This window comes from Oratosquilla oratoria, chromosome 4, assembly GCF_046742065.1.
Source record: "Oratosquilla oratoria isolate Oo_2021 chromosome 4, ASM4674206v1, whole genome shotgun sequence".
Classification (NCBI taxonomy): domain Eukaryota; kingdom Metazoa; phylum Arthropoda; class Malacostraca; order Stomatopoda; family Squillidae; genus Oratosquilla; species Oratosquilla oratoria.
The window spans coordinates 44631487-44652102 of NC_134780.1; the positions used below are offsets into that span (position 1 = coordinate 44631487).

Below are 20616 nucleotides of genomic sequence, written 5' to 3' on the forward strand. Positions count from 1 at the left end.
TATTTTAACCATATTTTCCGTAAGACCATATTATATACATTTTAACAGTAATGTTTTATGTCGAGTATATGGACATCTACATCTAATAATCAATAATAAAAAAGATTGTTATCGTGTAACTTGTGTTTATATACTGGAAAAGGGACTGGTCGTCCCTATTTGGAAAGTCAAAGGGAACCTAAAGTATTACATTGTACTGTACAATGTGCAGGGCTAGCCGCTCGGCCACCTGTTGTAGGCATATTTTTGTTTACATTTTCTTAAGTTGTAAATGCCTGAGCATCTGGCGAGTCAACAGCTGGTCGGATTAAGAGTTTCATGTTCATTTGGAGCGCCAACGCGAGGAGTCTCAACATGGGTTTCTTTCAGCCCATGTTAATTTCATGAAAGAGTTTGACTTGGTGCATTGTGAAGGGTTCTGGAATGTTGTCTGGATCTTGCTAATACTCTAGGACAATAAACGCTCTGAAATATGGAGGAAGCGTATCCTATTTCTTTCTCGTTAATTCAGGAGTCAAGGTAGTCCTTGCCCCAATACTTTTCAACACCTGTATGGACTTGATAGTGAGCAAAGCATCAATTGGCAATGTTTAGCCCAAAGACCTTGTCTTTGCCCATGACGCTGTACTTCTTGCGATTCTGAATTTTGTGACCTGTGGAAAATATAACTTCCGACAAATTTTCCGAACCCTTTTAATATGTAATGCTGACGGTGTAAGTTTAATCTAAGTGCCCTTAAAAGTGGCAGTTTGCCGACAAGATTGACGAGATAAACACCATATGAGGACGGAGCCTTTATTTATACGACTTTGAAAAAGCTGTAATAAGCGAAACGTCGTACAAATAAAGGCTCCGTCCTCATATGGTGTTTATCTCGTTAATCTAAGTGACCGCCCCACTTAGTTAATTCTGGGATACTCCTGTTAGTTACAGCGTTCATATTGGAAGCATAAAACTACATACCTGAGGCAGGGAGTCCTCGAACCCTGAAAAGTACAATGACAGCACAAAGCATCATGTGTCTATTCTAATTATCTCGACCCTCAATATTTGATTGAATATTTCAATAAAACAGAGTATTACAACTTATCATGGCCTTGGGGCCACTTGGTGATTTTCTTCGTCTTTGTTCTGGTGGTGGTGATGTGTGCGTCGACTTCAGGCGTGGTATGGGGGGATGGGTGTGGGAATGGAAGGAAAAATTGTGTTAAGCCGTGTCTATACGATCGGGCAGTGCGGTTGGCGGGCAAATTCTTACGGGCCTGCCCGTGAATGTTGTCCACACGACCGAGTTGGGCATGCCCGACGATGCCAGTACTCCAGTAGCGTGTGGAGTGTGGTACGACAAGCATGACGCCTAGCATTGTCAATAAGATATTGTACATCATGATAATTTACATGGTAAAATGTGAACTGTGTTACAATGATGTGGGAGGGAAGCCTGCTGTGCGTTGACGATATCAACATGCGTTTGGCACCGGGCACCGCCGTAGTGATTTCGCTCGACGAGTACTCGAGCAAATTTGAACCGTTTGCCCGTCAAATGTGCCCGTTAACGGGCATGCCCACCGATCATACCCGCTCGTCTGAACAGGTCTTTAAAAGGCTGAGTTTACAGCAATTCATGAAGAATCAAGACGATTCATGAATCGTCTTGATTCGTAGCACTAGTTTAAATGTAACCGTTCACACTAAGCGAATCAATTAACTCGCTTGGCCTGGTGTAGTATACGGTGACATTGAAACCATTGTGGCGAATCAACACGATTCACGAATCGTATTGATTCTTCATGAATTGCATCGATTCGATTGGTGTAAACGCAGCCTTAAGGTAGGCGCACACTTGTCCGCATCGTACGGACGGCACGCATCGTACGCATCGGATTTTAGTATTCTTTACATTATTTCAAATGGGTCTGCGCGCATTTGACCGCATCGTACGCATCGGACATCGGCAATGCCGACGAGGATCCCCGAAAGAGCATTCAATCCGATGCGTACGAACGATGCGGATGGCCTCTACGGCATTTGCCGGCAAATGTGCGACCCCATCGTCAGTTGCAGCCAGAGCGCCGTCGCGGGCGGACGCAAACCTTCTTCTTCGGTATTTATTTTATTTTTTCTGTTTGCATAGCTATGCTTTGCTTGTACATAATATATAATGTTATATTAACTCACTGACTGTTTTTAGATATGTTCCTAAATTTTTATCCTATCTACCTGGTAAATTACCTACTCGAACCTATATTGACCTCCTTTACCTTCTCTATCACATTTCACTTCACTCTGGGACTATATAAATCCTTTATACACTAGAAAGATATGGAGTATGTCCTTCCAGAGAGAGCTCAGCTTCACAACTGCGGATGGTGAATGGTCCAATGCCGACAATGTGCGCAGAAAATCCGATCCGTCCGATGCGTGCCGTCCGTACGATGCGGACCAATGTGCGCAGACCCCAAAAACAATCCGATGAGTACGATGCGTGCCGTCCGTACGATGCGGACTGTTGTTGTTGGATCTTTAAGGCTATCGACCTATAATGAGGTCATTAAGCCTGGTGTGAACCTGCGATCCTTTTTAATCTACCATTATAATTTCCACAATAGTCCTGTAGTGCGCAAATAAAATACTACTTTGTCAATAAGTAAACGGTCGTCGGTCAGAAGATTTGTGGTGCTTAGTTGAATTTTCTTAAGTTTGCAGTGTTGTATAAGCGCTTTGCGCTGTGTGTTGTATCTTGAGCAGTGTATGAGTATGTGTCTTATGGATAGTATAGTGTTGCAGGTGTTGCATTGTGGAGGAAATATGCCATTAATGTATGGGTTTAGGTGGGTGAGGCGGGTCGAATTCATCCTCAGTCTTGCTATGGCGATTTCCTCCTGTCTGTTATTTCTGTATGATGTCGACCAATCTGTTATGTGTTCCTTTTGTTTGTGCGAGATGTCGAGATTGTTCCACTGGAGTTGCCAGTGGGTGTGTAATTGTTTTCTTAAAACAGAATTGAAGGTTCCTATGTCCAGGGGTATGTCGGTAATAGAGTCTATTTCTAAGGCAGTTTTGGCTAAGGTGTCCGCTTTCTCATTCCCGAAGATCCCAATGTGACTGGGAACCCAAGAGAGAGTAATGGACTTGTTAGTTATCGACAATGTGCTAATGATTTTGCCCAAGAGGAAGTTCTCCATATGGTTACCTGACTTAATTGACTGAAGTGCACTTAGTGAATCTGTGAATATGACGAAATTACTATGTGTGTCAGATTGAGCATATTCTAAGGCTTGATATATACCGTAGAGTTCGGCGATATATATGCTCGTATGGTCCGGCAATCTGAACATCATACGGGTTTGGTTGCAGTATAACCCTGTCCCAGTTTTTGGGCCGCACTTGGAGCCATCAGTGTACAGTGCCCTGTGGTAATTGTACTTATGGATGGTCTCCAGGGTCTTCTGTCTAAGTTCTTCTGTGGAAGACGTCTTCTTCTTGAGGTCTTGATTGATTTTGACCTTCGGGGCGATGTTTTTCCACGGTGGTAGATGGGTGGCTTCCAGCTGTTCTATTGACCACAGTGGCACTGAGTACTGCTCACACAAGGATCGGATCCTGATGGAAAGGGGATTTAGGCTGGAGTTGGTGAAGTGCTCGTGTTGTTTGATGGTCTCCTTGCAGGGATGTCGAGGGATACGGAGCACTTTGGCGACGTATCGTAGTGCAAGGAGTTCGCGCCTGTAGTGGAGGGGGGGTACGTTTGCTTCAACCTCCAGCCTCTCGATCCTTGTGCAGTGTAAGGGTTGATTCACACTATCGGTCCGGTCGCGCTCCAGTCTCGCTACGCTCTCGGTCCGGTCCAATATTGTCTCATTAATTTCAATGGAAGCATTCACACTGGCGCTCTCGCTCCAGTCTCGCTCCGGTCTCGCTCCGGTCACGGTTCCGTCAAAAGATATTTTTACTGGAGCGAGACTGGACCGTGACCGAACCGTGAGCGCCAGTGTGAACTCAGTTGCCACGGTCCTGCACCTGCCAGGGCTGCCTTTTCGTAGAATTTTGTACCAAATAGCGGCATGTGGCAACTGCACAAGGATATGAGGAAATTTTTTCTACATATCAGCGGGCTGTTCATAACATTTAAAAACTCAAACTTTTGTTTAAAAATCATAGAACTGTTATCAAATAATAAATGGTACATCAAAATATGACTTAATTGGTAATTGTGTTACTTATAAAATATTGTACCCCAAAAGATACGTTTTTACATACATACATAACCAAGGCTTTTTCCCCCTTACCAGGGAGGTAGCCAAAAAAGGACAAGGCATAAAATCCTTCCCACCCATTCCATCCCCGAAAACACTCTACACCCCTCCACCCTCCCTCCCATCTTAGCACCTCCTAGATACGTTTTCACGGTGTAGTAAAAAAAATATACGCTAAAGTTTCAGCTTTCTTTTAGCGATAATAATAATAATAAAAAAGAATTTTCATATCTTACTGAATATGTTAGGGCATGGGGGCCTTATATACATTCAAGAATAAAAAAACTAGAACCAACATTTTGTCAAAGTTTGACAAGTATATCTTGCTATGAAAGTCTGCACACGCCCGAGAAAAATGTATACCCCGGTATGGCAACACTCCCATTCTACACGGCAGTGTAGAAAACGCTGCAGCCCTGCTTACTGCTCCACTCCAGTCGAGATTCAGTCTTCGTTTAATTAAGCAAATAGTGTTTCCTTCTGTCCTACCAAACCATGGATAATCCAAAGAAAACACCACAATGGAATCATGCGAAAGGTAGATAAATTATAAAAATACGTTTTCTTTTTATTTATCACTGATACAATGGCAATGCGCACAGCTAGGATATACATAAGCACCAACTGAATAAAATATAACCTACAAAACTTACTTTAATTTTGTGGTTTCAGATGAAATGCTAATAGAATTAGTCAAAGGTAAACCAGAGCTCTATGACCTAACTTCGCTGTACTACAGTCACACATCCTTCGTAACTGATGGTAAGACTTCTACTGGTGTCGAGGGAGGGGGGATGACGGGAACGAGAGCGGACCGATAAATACCTCAGAACCGGGAGTGGAGCGTGACCGGACCGATAGTGTGAATCAACCCTGAATACCTCAGAACCGGAGCGTAGCGAGACTGGAGCGCGACCGGACCGATAGTGTGAATCAACCCTAATGCTCCAAGTGCTATTCTTAGGCCTTTGTTTTGGATGATGTTCAGGGGTTGTAACGTGGTTGGTGTTGCCGAACCATATATCTGACACCCATAGTCTAGTTTAGATCTAATCAGGGACTTATAAATCATTAGCAGGGATTTCCTATCTGCTCCCCAATTTGTGCCCGTTAGTTTACGTAGCAAATTAATTCTCTTGTTGCACGCATCAACTAGGTATTTTACATGGGCCTTCCAGTTTAGCCTGGAGTCCAGTTTCAGGCCAAGGAAAAAGGTTGAATTTTGTACTGGAATGGGGTTACCATGTAATTGCAGATTTATTTCTGCCTGGGCTCTGCGTGAAAATACAATTACTGTTGACTTTAATTCCGAAAACTTAAATCCCCATTTGTCAGACCAGTCCTGGAGCGAGTCCAGGGCCAGTTGTACGCGAGAGCCGGAAAACTTGGCGTTCGGTGAGGAATGCCAGATTCCGACGTCGTCAGCGTATAATACTTCTTTGTCGCGGCTAGTGCCGCTTAAATCGTTTTTATCGGCTTAAGAAACCTGCACAGCGAAGCTATATCGGTAATCCCCTACCACACTCCTGGCCAAATGGCCACTTCCGAAAGGGAGTGTGTGGTTGGACATTCCGCATAAATCATCGGAAATTTAAAATTCCCGGCTCTGTGCAGGTGGCGCAAGCGTCTACAACCCCACCTCCCCCTCCCTATCCCCTCCCTTCTTACTCGGCCGCACGGATTGAGCCGTCACTTCAATGAGAAATGAAGGCTTCGCCTGTGGGAGGAGGGAGGGACCCTAAATCTGTGCAGGTTTCTTAAGCCGATAAAAACGATTTAAGCGGCACTAGCCGCGACAAAGAAGTATTATCGGCTGAGAAGAAACCTGCACAGCGAAGCTATGCATGAGACGAGGATAGGTGGGAGGAGAAGGTGAAGCCCAAATTGTAGTCGAGGACAGGGCTCAAGCCGTTATTACGTGTGTCTCGTATGGGAGACTATTCATCTTATCATTCAGTAGAGGGGAGACAAAAAGCATCAAGTACTTATATCGATATCGTTATCAATGTATATATATATTCATTTATTTGTTTATTTTTTATAAAAATAATATTGTACAATTTACATAGTGCATAAATTCTATGTAGAATATTGTATCTTGCTCAGCGGTTCCTGGGCCTTCCCCTACCCCTCGGTCGCCCTTTGCCCCCCTTCTCTTGCGAAGAGAGGGGTGGAGCCGTTCCCATGGCGACACATGGGACAGGGGTGATCGAGTGGTAGAGATACCGTGTCCTGAAGGAAGTTGCTGATGCCCAGCCCCCAAGGTCCTGCACCCGTTCCACAGAGTGGGTGCGGAGAAACGCCAGCGATGCCGCGAGGCCTCTGATGTTGTGGGCGTGGGGGGCAAGGCCCGGGTCGGCCTTCTCTATAACGCGGCAAAGTAAACGCGCCAGGGACCTCGGGGTTAGGGGGTTCCGAGATTTCGAATTGTAGAAGAGATGATCCTCGGACACCCCTTCCGTGCGTTCCACGTAGTCTTGAAACGCACGGACCGGGCACAGCGGGTGTGGGTTTCCTTCCTCCAGGAAGGATGGTATTCTGATAGGGCCAATCATGTCGTCCGCCTGCTCATTCTTGGCTAGGAATGTAGGTGATGGAGCGAGAGTTAGGGCAGAGCAGTCCTCCTCCAGTTTGGAGAAGGACTGGTGGCGGGTGATCGCCGCCAGCTGTGACGCCCTGTAACCCGTAGCCAGGGCGAGCAGGAAGACGGCACGTTGAAGGAAGTGTTCCTCCTCCATGATGGTCCCTTCGAACGTCAGGTACTGCAGAACACGATGCAAGGACCAGGCTAGGACCGGCTGACGTCTCGGCTCTCTCGAGGCGCGGATCCCCTTCATTAGAAGGTTTCGCGCCCTTTGTGGCACTGTGATGTTCATGCCGAAGTAGAGTGGATCAGCGAGGGCTGCGTAGTGAGCCGAGATTGTCGCCGGTGCCCTGTTGGTGGTGTCAGCTAGCCAAGACAGGAAGTCCAGAACTGTGCTAGCGGAGATGGTCACTATCGCGTGTCTCCGAAGGAAGTCCTGGAATCTCCGCCAGCAGGATTCATATTGCCGCACTGAGGATGGACGGTGAGCTCTCAGCATCTTGTCTACTGCCTCTGTAGAGAAGAGTTGGCCGAGAGCTCCCCGTAGAAACTCCAAGCGTGAAGTCGAAGTGACGCTTGGAGAGGTGCGGTAAGGCTGCTGGCCAGGCAGGCTGACCCTAGTAGAAGGGGAGAAGGGCACCACTTCATTAGCTCCCCGAACCACGGCTGAGCTGGCCAGTAGGGAGCTATCAGGAGGACCCGACCCTTGAAGGACCTGAGGGTCTGCACCACCTTCAGGAGGACCGTTGTCGCTGGAGGAGGAAATATGTAAACATACTTCCAGCGGTTCCAGTCCTCCGTGAAGGCGTCCGGGCCTCCTGCGCGTGTTCTGTGGTTGTAGGAGAGGAAGAGGGGGAGCTGGGTCGTGCTCGGGGAGGCAAATAGGTCCACCTCCGGGGTGCCGTAGCGGAGGGAGAGCGACTCGAACACTTGTGGACGTAGTTGCCACTCCACCGATGTCTCCCGGAACCTGGATAGAGCGTCCGCCCATTCGTTCTCCCGGCCCGGAACATACTTCGCCGAGAGAGAAATGGCCCTGCGTGATGCCTCGGCGAAGATGTCCTCCGACAGGGCTAGGAGTGGACCTGATCGGGCCGTACCTTGCCTCTGCACGCACTGTACTGCCGTCACATTGTCCATATCGAAGCGGACGCTCGTGTAGGAGATTTCGGGGTGCCGTTCGAGCCATTCTTTTACCACTATCAGCTCCCGAAGGTTGATATGTAGCGACCTTCTCTCTTCCGACCATCCCCCGCACGCTTGATGTCCCCAGCTCGACTGGAAGCCCCACCCTATGTCCGAGGCGTCCGTCGCTACTGTTATCCGAGGTGGGGGCGGGGACCATGGGACTGACTGGCGTAGGACCCCTGGCCGAAGCCAGGGACGTAACAAGCTGTGGAGTGTTGAGGGTACCGGCCTGGGAAGGTCGCGCGGGAAGAGTGGGATGCTCCTGTTGACCTCTCGCGTTAGCCGTCGGTGTTTCAAGCGGCCCAGTGGAAGGGCCGGGGCCGCGAAGTTGAGGCAACCTAACAGGCCCTCCCACTGACGGCGGGAGAACGTTTGGGAGAAGAATGCCCTCCTGACACAGCGGAGTGTCCGAAGAGCGTTGTCTGGAGCCAGTGACAGGGAGGCGTTGATCGTGTCCCACTCGATCCCGAGCCAATGAAGTTTTTGTGTAGGGGTGAGGGTAGATTTGTCCCAGTTTACCTTGAAGCCCATCTCCGTCAAGATTCTTAAAGCCACCGAGACATTGGTTGATGCACCCTCCTCGGTGGGCGAATGTATCAACCAGTCGTCCAGGTACATGAGTGTGGAGACGCCTGCCTCCGCCAAGCGTGCGCCTACCACTCTCGCTAGCTTTGTGAAGACCCTCGGGGCAAGCGAGAGTCCGAAAGGGAGTCTGGTAAATTGATACGTCTCCCTCCCGACCTGGAACGCCAGGAACCGGCGAAATCGGGGGTGGATGGGGACATGCCAATATGCGTCCTGAAGGTCCAGGGACGCTAACCAGTCTCCCTCCCGGAGCACTGACCGAACCTGAGCCACCGACACCATCTTGAATCGCAGGGGTTTCAAAAATTTGTTCAGTGCGCTCAGGTCCATAACCAGTCTCGTTTTCCCTGGGTCTTTCTTTGGTACGGTAAAAAGACGGGACAGAAAGACCCGACCTGTCGCTGGTTCCACTATTCCTTTTTCCTTCATGTCTCTCACGTGGGGCAGCACTGAAGAGGACACCTTGGATGACGCGGGAGGGTGGCGTAGTGGCTGTGGGAGGAAAGAATAAGGAATCAGCTTATCGGTAGTAATGTGTATATCCCCCCCCCCCCAAGCCTGAAGGGCTGGGGCAAGTTACTATCCATACTATGTAAGAGTATCACCACAGTTCCCTCAGAGGATAAAGGTAAGGAGACCCACCGGGAGAGAGACCCAAGGCCAGGTGAGTCCCTGGCGGATGACCCTGGAGGCCCATCCGTGCGCAGGCCACGCGTGGTGCCAGCCCAGGAGACACCCCACTTGGGGGCCTTCAGAAGTTCTTGAACTTTTGCTGTTGTTGCTGCTGATGTTTTCGTTGGTTGGTGGTCCTCTGGGGTTGGGAGGAGGTGTGGTGTTGCGATTGTTGGCGCCGAAATGTCTGGGGCTGTTGCTGATGCGGGCGCTGGGTTATCCTCCCTGTGGGTGGTGGACGGTATGCCCGCTGTTGTTGTTGATGTTGTTGTTGTTGTTGTTGTTGTTGGCGCGCGTATGGGGGCGGGCGCCTGAATAGAGAGTGGGACCTGTAAGCAGGTAAGGGCCGAGGTCTCGGTTGGGATGGTTGTTGGATCTGGATGACGGTCGGGACCGTAGCGAAGACGCGGTCTGTCGCTTCCTGGTCGAACAGACCACGGGAAAGGGGAGCTGCTCTCACCACGCCCCGGCGAGCTATCTCCGGGGCCGACCGCGCTGCAGACTGACGAGCTGCCAAACGAGCCGCGGTGAAGGCCCTCGCTGCTGGGGGTAGGGCTGATGACGCCATGTTGGCTGTACCCTCTGCCACGGTAGAGAGTGCCTCCAGGGTGTCTCTGCATACATAAAACACGCGAATCAAATTAGTAGGGCGAGAAGGATCCCGATCCCCGGAGGGTGTAATAAAGTCACATCGCTCAATTGTAGAACGTATAACATATGCGAGGCCGAGGTCGTTTCCGAACGACCTCGTCCTTGGGTGCTAGTCAAGAGGCTCCGTCCTGGGTGAAGACGCTACCTGAGCGTCTCTCGCCAGGACAGGTCTGGACCCTCTGTATACATTGAAATATCCCACTCACCTCAATTCTTCCCGCGGGAAGTCCTCAAAGCTCGTGGCGAGCGTCGTCAGCCAGTTCCTCATCATCGCGATTGCCGTGACGGTCGAGATGGTAGAGGCAAGGTCTTGTCTGGTCGAGGCCTCCGTCGTCAGCAACTTAGTCTCCGGTTCACTAAGTTGATGGGGGAGGGCGGGGTCCCTGCCAGAGTGCCATAAGCAATCGCGCAGACCCTCCGGCGCGAAGGGTGGTGGCAGGACGACGGGGAATGATGAAGGGATATGCCGTCGAGGAGGAACCGTCTTGGGTTGGTCTTGGGCCCGCTCGAAGAGAGCAGGGATGTCTAAGGCCTTCTCCCCTTTCTCCTGCGGGAACCAGGCGTTTGGGGAGAGTGCTACCGCCGGTGAGTCCCCCGACCTGTCGACAAATATATGCCCATCAGGGTTTAAACGAGTGTTCTCCAGGAGAGCACCTAATGCGTCCAGAGTGTTAGAGGTGGAAATCCTGGAGGGCGTGGAGGCCGGGGCGGAGAGGGGTCGAATCTTATATAGAACCTTAGCCCCCTCCGCGTCGTTGGCCCACTTTAGGATAACGTCATCTCTCCTCCTCCAGCCCTCCGGTAGCGAGTAGTCGGGAGACCAGGCCACTAGCTTGTGATCTTCTCCAAACGAGTACTCCCAGGACCGGGGAAGGTCACACCATGAGAAGGGGCGGAACTCAAAAGAGTCCGTCATGGTAGGAGGATAAGGAAAAGAACTGTAGTGGTCCTCCACCCCGTCCAACCCGACGGACGTCTGATTGGGGGGTTCCTCCTGAGAGGGGCCTTCTAGTCCTATACCTGTCGCCGGCACGGAGGGGCGGAGGGAAGGACCAGGAGGGAGAGTGGGAGGGGGGGCTAGAGCCGTAGGTTCAATAGGAGGTTGCTCTGGAGAGGGGTGCGTTATGATTTGCGCGGTCTGAAAGGCCGGATAATGTGATAGGGCCGATTCAAGGACGGGGCCTATCAGGGACGGAAGGAGGGCAGCCACTTGGGCGGCCAGAGTTCCCTCTCCCCTCGTGTCGTCCTCCGGCTCCCTGCCCTTGTGGGATTTACGGCGAGGAAAAGGAGAGCGAGGAAGGGAGGGTGAGTTGGGGGGAGAGGCTGTGGAGGGTGGGGACAAGCTGAGCGTCCTGGACCTCGGTGAGGCAGACCTCTTTTTCGAGCGAGATTTCCTGCCGGGTTCACGTGAGTGAACTAGGGAGGAAGACGAGTTCGTGGGGGTGCTTGACAAAGCAAGCCGTAAGGGTTTTAAGGACCCTTGATGTTCGGATGTATGGGGCTGCCGAGAGGCCTGAGGACGCTCGGGGACACCATACTCCGCAACATCAGACTCGTCCCCTTGTACTCCGAGAGGCCCAGGTTGTCCACCAACGGAAGTCTCGGAGACATAGGGAGACGGATGGCGAGGGCGAACGAGGCCCAATTCCACTCCTAACGCCGGATCCGCCCACACCAGGGGGGGGTCGTCAGCGGATTTCAATTTCCGAGCTCTGCGCCATGCCTCCCGAAGGTATCCGAGGGCGGCTAGCTTGGAACGGGTTTCGGGAGGAGCAGCACGAATCTCCTCAACCCGCGCTTTGCACACAACGCAGGCTAGGGGGTTAAAGCCAGCTTGTGAGAAACAAGGGGCATGGCGGGAGCAGAGGTCGTGGTGGCCGTCTGACGAGATCCTGGCTGTGCAGCCGGATTCCACACACAAGCGTTTGGTCTGAAAATAGAATAATGATAATCATAGACGGGGTGTCCCAAAGGTGTCTGGACACAACACCAAAGGGGAAAAACTGCAGGAGAACTCCCTACGAGAACACAAGAGCACGAGCTGGAACCAGACTTACCGGCATGAAAGAAGGTGGGTTGTTGAGTGACCGACTCGTCTGGTTCCGCGATGCTAAGTGACGGCTCAATCCGTGCGGCCGAGTAAGAAGGGAGGGGATAGGGAGGGGGAGGTGGGGTTGTAGACGCTTGCGCCACCTGCACAGAGCCGGGAATTTTAAATTTCCGATGATTTATGCGGAATGTCCAACCACACACTCCCTTTCGGAAGTGGCCATTTGGCCAGGAGTGTGGTAGGGGATTACCGATATAGCTTCGCTGTGCAGGTTTCTTCTCAGCCGATAATGAGTATTTAAGGTTCCGAGGTGGAGCGGGTAGAATATCGTTTATGAGCAACATAAATAGTGTGGGACTTAACACACTTCCCTGTGGTACGCCATTTTCTTGTATGCGTACTGTTGAATAATAATTTTGATTTTTAACGGAAAAAGTTCGTTCTTTTAAGAAATTTTGAATAAAAATAGGGAGATTCCCTCTAAGGCCAAGTGCATAGAGTTTTTCGAGGATACCACGTCGCCATGACATGTCGTAGGCTCTTTCCAAATCTAAAAAGCAAGCAACAAGATATTCTTTCCTCTCGAAAGAGGAGAGGATATCTTGTTGTAAGTTGACCAAATGGTCAAGACTACTTCTATTTTTCCTGAAACCACATTGGGCAGGAACTATTACATTTTGAGACTCTAGGATGAATTTTAATCTGTTATTGGCCATACGTTCTAATACTTTGCATAAGCAGTTGGTAAGCGCTATAGGGCGATAAGAGGAAGGACTCTTTGGGTCCTTCCCCTTTTTGAGAATAGGTATGACGTGGGCATGTCTCCATGTTTTTGGGAATTCTTGACTAATCCAAATTGCATTGTATATTTCTAATAATTTTTTCAGTGAAATTGAATTCAAATGTTGCAGCATCTCATACCTGATCTCATCTGGGCCAGCAGAGGTTCCTCTACACGAGCTTAAGGCTTGTTGAAGCTCGTGTAGTTGGAAGGGGGTGTTATAATCGTGGTGTGTCTGTGTATGGAAGATCAGAGGTTCTGCTTCCCGTCTTTGTTTGTGTTGTAAAAAGGTTGGTGAGTAGTTATTTGTGTTGCTTGTTTGCGTAAATGTGTCTGCGATTGTGTTTGCGATGTCCAGGGGAGCATCTACAAACGTGTTTCCAATGGTTAGGGTCTTAATGTTTGGTGTATATTTGCCGTCGATTTTACGGACGGCTGACCAGATTTGTGATAGAGGAGTGTTTGCGTTTATTGTGGAGATGTAATCATGCCAAGACTTTCGTTTGGCTTGTTTTATTGTTCTACGGGCCTCTGCTTGCGTATTTTTAAAAGTAATAAAATTTGGTGCAATGGGGTTATTCTTAAAAGTTCGGTAAGCCCTATTCCGCTTGCAAAGTGCTTTTCTGCAGTCTGATGTCCACCAGGGAACTCTATGCTTGTGAAATACCGAGGTTTTTGGTATATGCTTAATAGCTGAATTCAAAATCGAGTTGGATAAATTGAATATTTTGTCATCCATATTATCCCCTGTGATGTTGACGTTGGTGGTTGTGCGATACATTTCCCAATTGGCTTTTTTGATGTTGAATTTGGGACAGGGAGGGGGTGGGTTGTCTCCGTAGGCTGGAGGAGCCGTAGCGTGGTCACCCCCTATTTTTAGTATTATTGGGAAATGATCGCTGAGCATGGTGTCGTCATGCGTGTACCATTGTGTGATGTCTGACAACGCAGGAGATGATATGGATAAATCTATACATGAAAATGAACCCCTAGTATTGTCTACTCGAGTGGGACTGCCAGTGTTTAGGAGGACCAGGTTGTTAGTGTTGAGCACTTCTTCCATCTGCTCCCCTCGTGGAGAGGTTTTGTTGCTACCCCACATGCGATGGTGGGAGTTGAAATCTCCCACTATCAGTTTGTGGTGGGGTAGTTGTTCTATCAACCCGTTTATTTCCTCTAGTGGAAAACGAGGGTCGGGAGGTAGGTAAAGGGAGCAGATGGTTACGAGTTTGTTGTGCAGTTTCGTTTTTATAGCGACTGCTTCCAAGGTGGTGGCCAGTGGTAGTTCCACTTGGGGAAGGCAGTCGCTGACTGCAACTGCGACCCCCCCTCCAGGCGCCAACCTGTCCTTCCTATAGGTGGTGTAGTTCTTCAGTTTGAACTCAACACTGGGGTTAAGCTGAGTCTCTTGTAGACAAATAACTGAGGGGTTGTTGAGCGAGTTAAAAATTATTAAGTCATTTAATTTACTTCTAACACCTCGGCAATTCCACTGGATTATTTTCATTTTTTATTTTTATTTTTATTTATTTATTTATTTGTTTTTTATTTTTTATTTATTTTTTTATTTTTTATTTTTTATTTATTTTATCTGCTTCGGTTTCTTCCTTTCTTGGCCTTAGTGGGAGAGGTGTGTTTAGCCCCGGATGAACGGTCTGGGCTGGTAATAGGACTTAAAAGTCGTTTTTGGGAAACGGAGATCTCCATATTGACATCCTCTTCAGTACGTGTGGGCACACGTTTGGAAGGCTCTGGGATGGCCGGGGAAGGAAGGTGCGAGTGAGTTTGCCTGTTACTTTGGCGGTGTTCTTTGTCCTTGGAGTGCTTGCTCTCAGTTTGCGTTTCAATGGTTCTGTACGTTTTTTTAACTGCCGAAGCATAGGAAGTTGCTCCGGAAGTACTAGTTGGGGTAACTAGTCTTTCCATCACACGCTTCCTTGCTTCGTAAAAGGATATGCCACAAGTTGCTTTCTCTGTACAGATTTCTTTTTCTAATTTGAAAGTGGGACAGTCTCGGGAGGTGGATGCATGGTTGTTATTGGAGGGGCAGTTAACACATTGAAACACCTTTGCAGAGCAAGCATCCATAGGATGTTCGCCTGCGCATTTACCGCATACGACTGTTTGTTTGCTGCAGAATTTGGCTAAGTGACCATATTTGAAACATTTGTTGCAGCGCAAAGGATTGGGGACATATGGTCGTGTTGGGACATGGATGTATCCAATTTTAACGTGGTCAGGGAGGGTTGTCGAGTTGAAAGTGAGGATTATTAGTGGCGTTTTCACTCGCATGTTCTTTTCTCGGTCCAATCGCGTTATGAATTTGACATCTAATATTCCCTCAGATTTCATTTCTTCGAGGATGTCACACTCTTCCATGGTCATCAAATCTCTGCAGTGGATTACTCCTCTGCAGGAGTTGAGGGACCTAGGGAGGGATGCAACAACATCGAAGGAATGGAATTTCCTAGCCTTAAGAAGATCGCGTGTAGCTCTTCCAGAGTTGGTGGTAACTTGGAGGTCTCCGCTTCTAAGTTTCTTAACTTGGTTGATATCATTGGTAAATTGTTCAAGACATTTTTTGAGCATAAATGGGTTTAGGTCAGCTAATCGGGTCTTGTCAGAATGAAGAAACACGTGCCGAGCCTATTCCGGGTCGATATTAGGGTCGTCCGGGGCAGTCCTCCTAGTTTGCAGGGATGGAGTTGAGGACTCCATCCTGCGCGTTGGGGTGGGGGACGAGCCCCCTGGTACACAGAAAAATGTGCTCAGCAGAGCAAAATATAATATAACGGGGTCACACAGCTTCCTTTGGCGACTGGTGACAGCCGCGTAGTAGGACCACTGTGTGCCCAGTGGGTACGGGGTCTACACTACTTCTAAACTACGACAGAATTTACTAGATTTCGCCGGGCCGGACGACGAAGAAGTCTCACGAGCCAACAAGGGCTCGTGCGGATCCCGGAGAGCTACGAAATGACGAGAAAATGGTATAAGGTCAAAGTGCTGGGAAATGCCCAGAAGTGGGTGGTAGTGTAAACTACCAACAAGGCTATCCAACGTAAAGTTGGATTGCGTGAACAAGTTAACTCTAGAGAGTAGCCCTAGCGAGTATAACTATGCTCGTGCAAATACGGACTGTCTGCTGCTAAGAGCTGCCGACGTCTGTGTGTGACGACGATGCGGACAAGTGTGCGCCTACCTTTAAGGGGAGACTGGTTCTCTCATAGGACACGTCCCCCTCAGTCTCGTTTGGCACACGCTTCGTCGCATTTGTCCTTCACACGATAGGGTATATATGAGGTCTGTGAATGGGACAATTTTCATATCACTCCCCAGTCGCTAACGCTTCTGTTCAGTTTTAAACTATGTCTCGAACTAAGTAAAAATGGGTCCAATCTCGCGCCGAACGCCTAGTGACCTTTGACCTCTCGGTGCCAAAGGTCTATGGGAGGTACAACTTCACCTTAGCTAAAGTGAAAATGTTGCACGATACTTATAATAGATAATCCCCATATATGGGAATTAGAGGTGGGTAATACAACAGAATATGTACTCAAGATGGAGAAGTCACTAGGTGGTAAATAAAAAGATTAACAATGAAAATGATACTCGTATATATACAGTATGTAACTCACTATTCCTGGAGAGGATAGTCAGCCATGTTTGGTCCTATGGCGTCGAGTCCCTTGCAAAATATTTCATATAATGTTTTCGTACATATAAACAAAAGTGATAGGCCATTCTATCTAAACGGAAAAAGTAAAGTTGTATAAATCATTATATATGTTTTCATATACTAAACATTCTAGAAGACATGTTTCATACAGCTTAATTGTTGTATATCAATATTTATCCTAATTCTACAGCTATTAATTCACTAAATTATCTGAGGTAACACAGATGTCTATATTAATTCGTAATAATAGCTTATTTACTCTAAAAAAAGGCCTCTGTAGGGATTTATATTTTATTCCCGAGAGAACTAAGACCAAGATGCAGTCCATGCATGTAACGAAAACATTGAGGCCTTGGAGAGGTTTATTGGTAATGCCCACATTTTCATATTCGTTGATATTATTCAGAATTGTTTGTATTTGATGCCGGTGGAAATTTCAACACATACAGCACAGATAAAAAATACATCCAACCACACGAATGTAGGGATGCCCCTTCTCTTTTCATTCATGACCCGTCTCCTAATCCCTTCGTCACTCATACTAACCTCCCTTCCCGCCTTTCTTTACGCCGAACGCTACCCCAATATCCCCTTACATCTAAAAACAGATCTGAGACGATGTGCCGCAATCCGCATGTCTCACAATGCTCGGGAATCTGTATTTCGGACCCCTCTCACCCTCCTAAATGTCCGACCTGGATTATAAATCCTTATTAGCTAGACATAGAAAAACATATGAATCGAAAGTCACGGTCACGAATTCGTAATCGGAGAATGTCAGGGTCCTACAGACCAAGGTCTAAATAAACAGGTCAGACCGTTTGAATTATTGTGCGCAGCTTCTGACGTCATTAGGCTGGGTCCGTTTTCTCTTTGTGAAACACTGAAGAAAACTGTGAAACGCCAAGGAAGACAGGAACTATAATATTTTGTATATTATATATATATATATATTATATATTCATATATATAGACAGGAACTATAATATTTTATATATATTTATATTTTATATAATATTTGTCAGAATATAACTAATTGCGTGGAGCGGTGCGAGCGAAGGCAACAACATACCCGAACGACGCACCAGCTTCAACTGACAGCTATAGGACCCGCGAACCCCACTTTGAACAGCCAGGTGACGTTCACGGGCCCGCTGCGCCAACTCCCTCGAAATTCGGTCGGAAGTGGTTAGACCTGTTATTCCTTAGATCTTGCTACAGACCCTCCGCCCCAACAAGTCAATACCCTCTCGTACCCTACTTCCCCCCAATCTTGAAATACCACCCCATTTGGAAATATATCTATACAGTGACATACCTTTAATAGCCAAGACTGATATTTATATACGCCAGACCCTTCGCTCCAATAGGGTCCACGACTCAATATACGTTCAGAAGGTGCGTTTAGATTAAACACACGACAAAAAGTTACACTACAATGGAGATGAATGCATGATAAAGTGAAATACTAATAGAGAACAGACGGTGGGGGTTGACGCAGTGTGGCTAAAGTTGCCTTTTATTTCGCCAGGGATTGTATGAATAATATTGAACTTTGTGATTATTTTGGTAATGTATATATATATATATATATATATATATATATATATATATATATATATATATATATATATATATATATTAAGAACGGCCTTTGCTTGTAGTAAGCTAACACAAAAATGTCCACAAAAATAGAATTATTTTTGTTATTATTTGGTATTTGCTTGGATTGGCTGTACGCTACCCAAACCCATCCTGTTAAGATATCCGTGCTGTGGAAAGATAATATTGTTTAAGTTAACAATAAGGATTAAAGTAGTGTCTTGCCATTTAGAAAATCTATATTAGAAATAAGTATAAGTTTGTGTTTTCCAAATATGCGTGCAGAATAACATAAGAAGAAAAAAAATTAGTCGCAGAAGAAATCAGTGTATTTACAAGGAGAAATATTTTGAGGTTTATTTTTCTTTGTAACCTCGTGGCATTATAGAGGACAGTAATGGTCAGACAATAAAATTCCAGAGTATTACAATAGTGATTCATAACATTGGAAAGAAAAGATCAACGGCATTACACATATATTGGTAGTATAGTACAAAACAGTGATGGGTGTGGTAAGTGCCAAACACGCAGTATCTTGGTAGGAGTTTATTGTGGAGGTCTACACACAAGTAATACAGGAAGTGATCTGTCACAAGCGAATGCTTGGGGGGCCTATAGCTGGGCATTAAGACGCGCCCGTGGCCTACTTTCTGTTACATTGTTGCTAGGCGGGAAAAAGATTGGGCAAAACAATACATACTAACATATCTAGGTATATACATAGAAATATACAGCAACAAGAGAACAATTACATAAAATGATGAATATGCATGCAAAATGGTTAAGGGTAACATATATTTAGTTCCTTAATTCTATGACGTGTACAATTGGCATAGACGCATACGCGTTTAGCGTACGCCTAATGACGTATATATATTCGGTTATATAATTATGTATAGGCACTTATATAATGTAATGACTACATAGGCTTACTTATACAATACATTTACAATAGATATATGTTGATATTAAGTACTCATGTATAATAAAGAAGTATGACATATACATTAAAGGAGATACATATACAATAAATATATACAATAATTAAGTAAGGAAGGGCTTGGCTACATGGGTCATGTTGGAAGCCCTTCGAAGTGCATCCCATTGCGTTGTATCAACGACGCGATCAATCAGAATTTATAGCGTTGTCAAAATATATGTAGGAGGACTAACAGCCACATCTGTGAAGCAATGTTACTTTGAAGATGTGTCTCAATGCCTTTGGTACATTTGGAGAATCATGAGCTATCGCAGGAATGACAATATATCAAACCTGAAATTGTTCCAGGCCTGGTATCGACATAATTCATGAATGTCACCTTCGGATATATGGACATGTGGCAAGACACCCTGATGTCGAGCCCACTCAGTAGAGGAGACGAAGAGGACACCCAAAGAACTCATGGTTAAGTCGACGGATTCTGTCGAGAGCTGTTTAGAGACTGACTTCGTCTTGTGAGTGAATCGTAGGCCAGCGAGAGTCGACGAGTTTCGAAACACTGTGTAGACTTATGTAAAATATTCCAAATGTGTTCTCAATTGGCCATAATTAACTAATACATTTCTGAACAATGGTGGATAATAAATATTATCATCATTATTGCGTATTGAAGATAACTCATGTGATACGATATCGGCAGCGAGAAGTATTCAAAAGTGCTTATCTCTGCAGAAAGGACATAGGTAAGTTGAGAAATTATAATATACAGAAACGGAAACACAAACTACGATGGGACTTCGTCAGCATGAAAAGAAAGATCAGGGGACCGAGATAATGAACGAAATGACTAAGGTAATGAAGAACGTGGCAAAAGATGGTGAAAATGCAGTTTGCGAAATGCAGGACGTCCGTAGACCAACTCATAAAAATGTATTCTTTTTTTAAGTGGTGCTTTTTCAGTGAGGAGTGGTTACGAATACTAAATAAGCACAATAGTATAGAGGCAGTGATGACATTACTGGGTAGATATGCTAGAAATATACCAATGTGAAAATATTAAAGGGATCAATTTTAATCACTTGCAAAAATGGTAATGAGCTTACACGGCTCAATTGAAGCCACCCCTTCAAAATATAAATCAATTCAGGCAATAGATGAATAACAAGATAAACTTGATTCTTGATTCTTGGAGTGTTATTGTCGCCTTTTTTTACGAGGAACTTTTTAGCATTTTGTTGTCTCATTACAGTCCACTGTCTTGTTTTAGTTTATATTCACAAATCCTATTTTTTCTAGATTGTTATTGTAGCATCATTAGCAAGACATTTAATCGTCTCAAACATTATATACTTATTTGATGCATTTTCCTGACCTCTGTCGAGAGTTTAAATTAAATCCTTCTGTCTTTCACATATTTAGGTTTTCATGATATAATTTTATGAATGAAGAAATACATCTTGTCGATCATTATCATTTTCATTGGCAATCACTGGTGAGATAATTCAGTAGTTATTCTGTCATTTTGACTTTTTCATTAGTCTACCAGCTTTATTTTGTTTAATTCATTGTCTTCTTAATATGCTATATAGAAGTCTGTAATATAGTTAAATTGGTTTAGTTTTGATATA

The 20616-nt window shown here is 46.3% G+C and overlaps 1 protein-coding gene across 1 annotated transcript; it reads right to left on the reverse strand.

Annotated features, from left to right (window-relative positions):
- Positions 1 to 6298: 6298 nt before the first annotated feature.
- Positions 6299 to 9454, reverse strand: LOC143024836 (uncharacterized). Its single transcript, XM_076184110.1, has 2 exons — positions 9256 to 9454; positions 6299 to 9105 (listed from the first exon to the last, which is right to left on the reverse strand). Exons 1-2 carry the CDS (start codon positions 9308 to 9310, stop codon positions 6359 to 6361), a joined length of 2802 nt encoding a protein of 933 aa, XP_076040225.1. The 5' UTR covers positions 9311 to 9454; the 3' UTR covers positions 6299 to 6358.
- Between the last annotated feature and the right edge of the window lie 11162 nt (positions 9455 to 20616).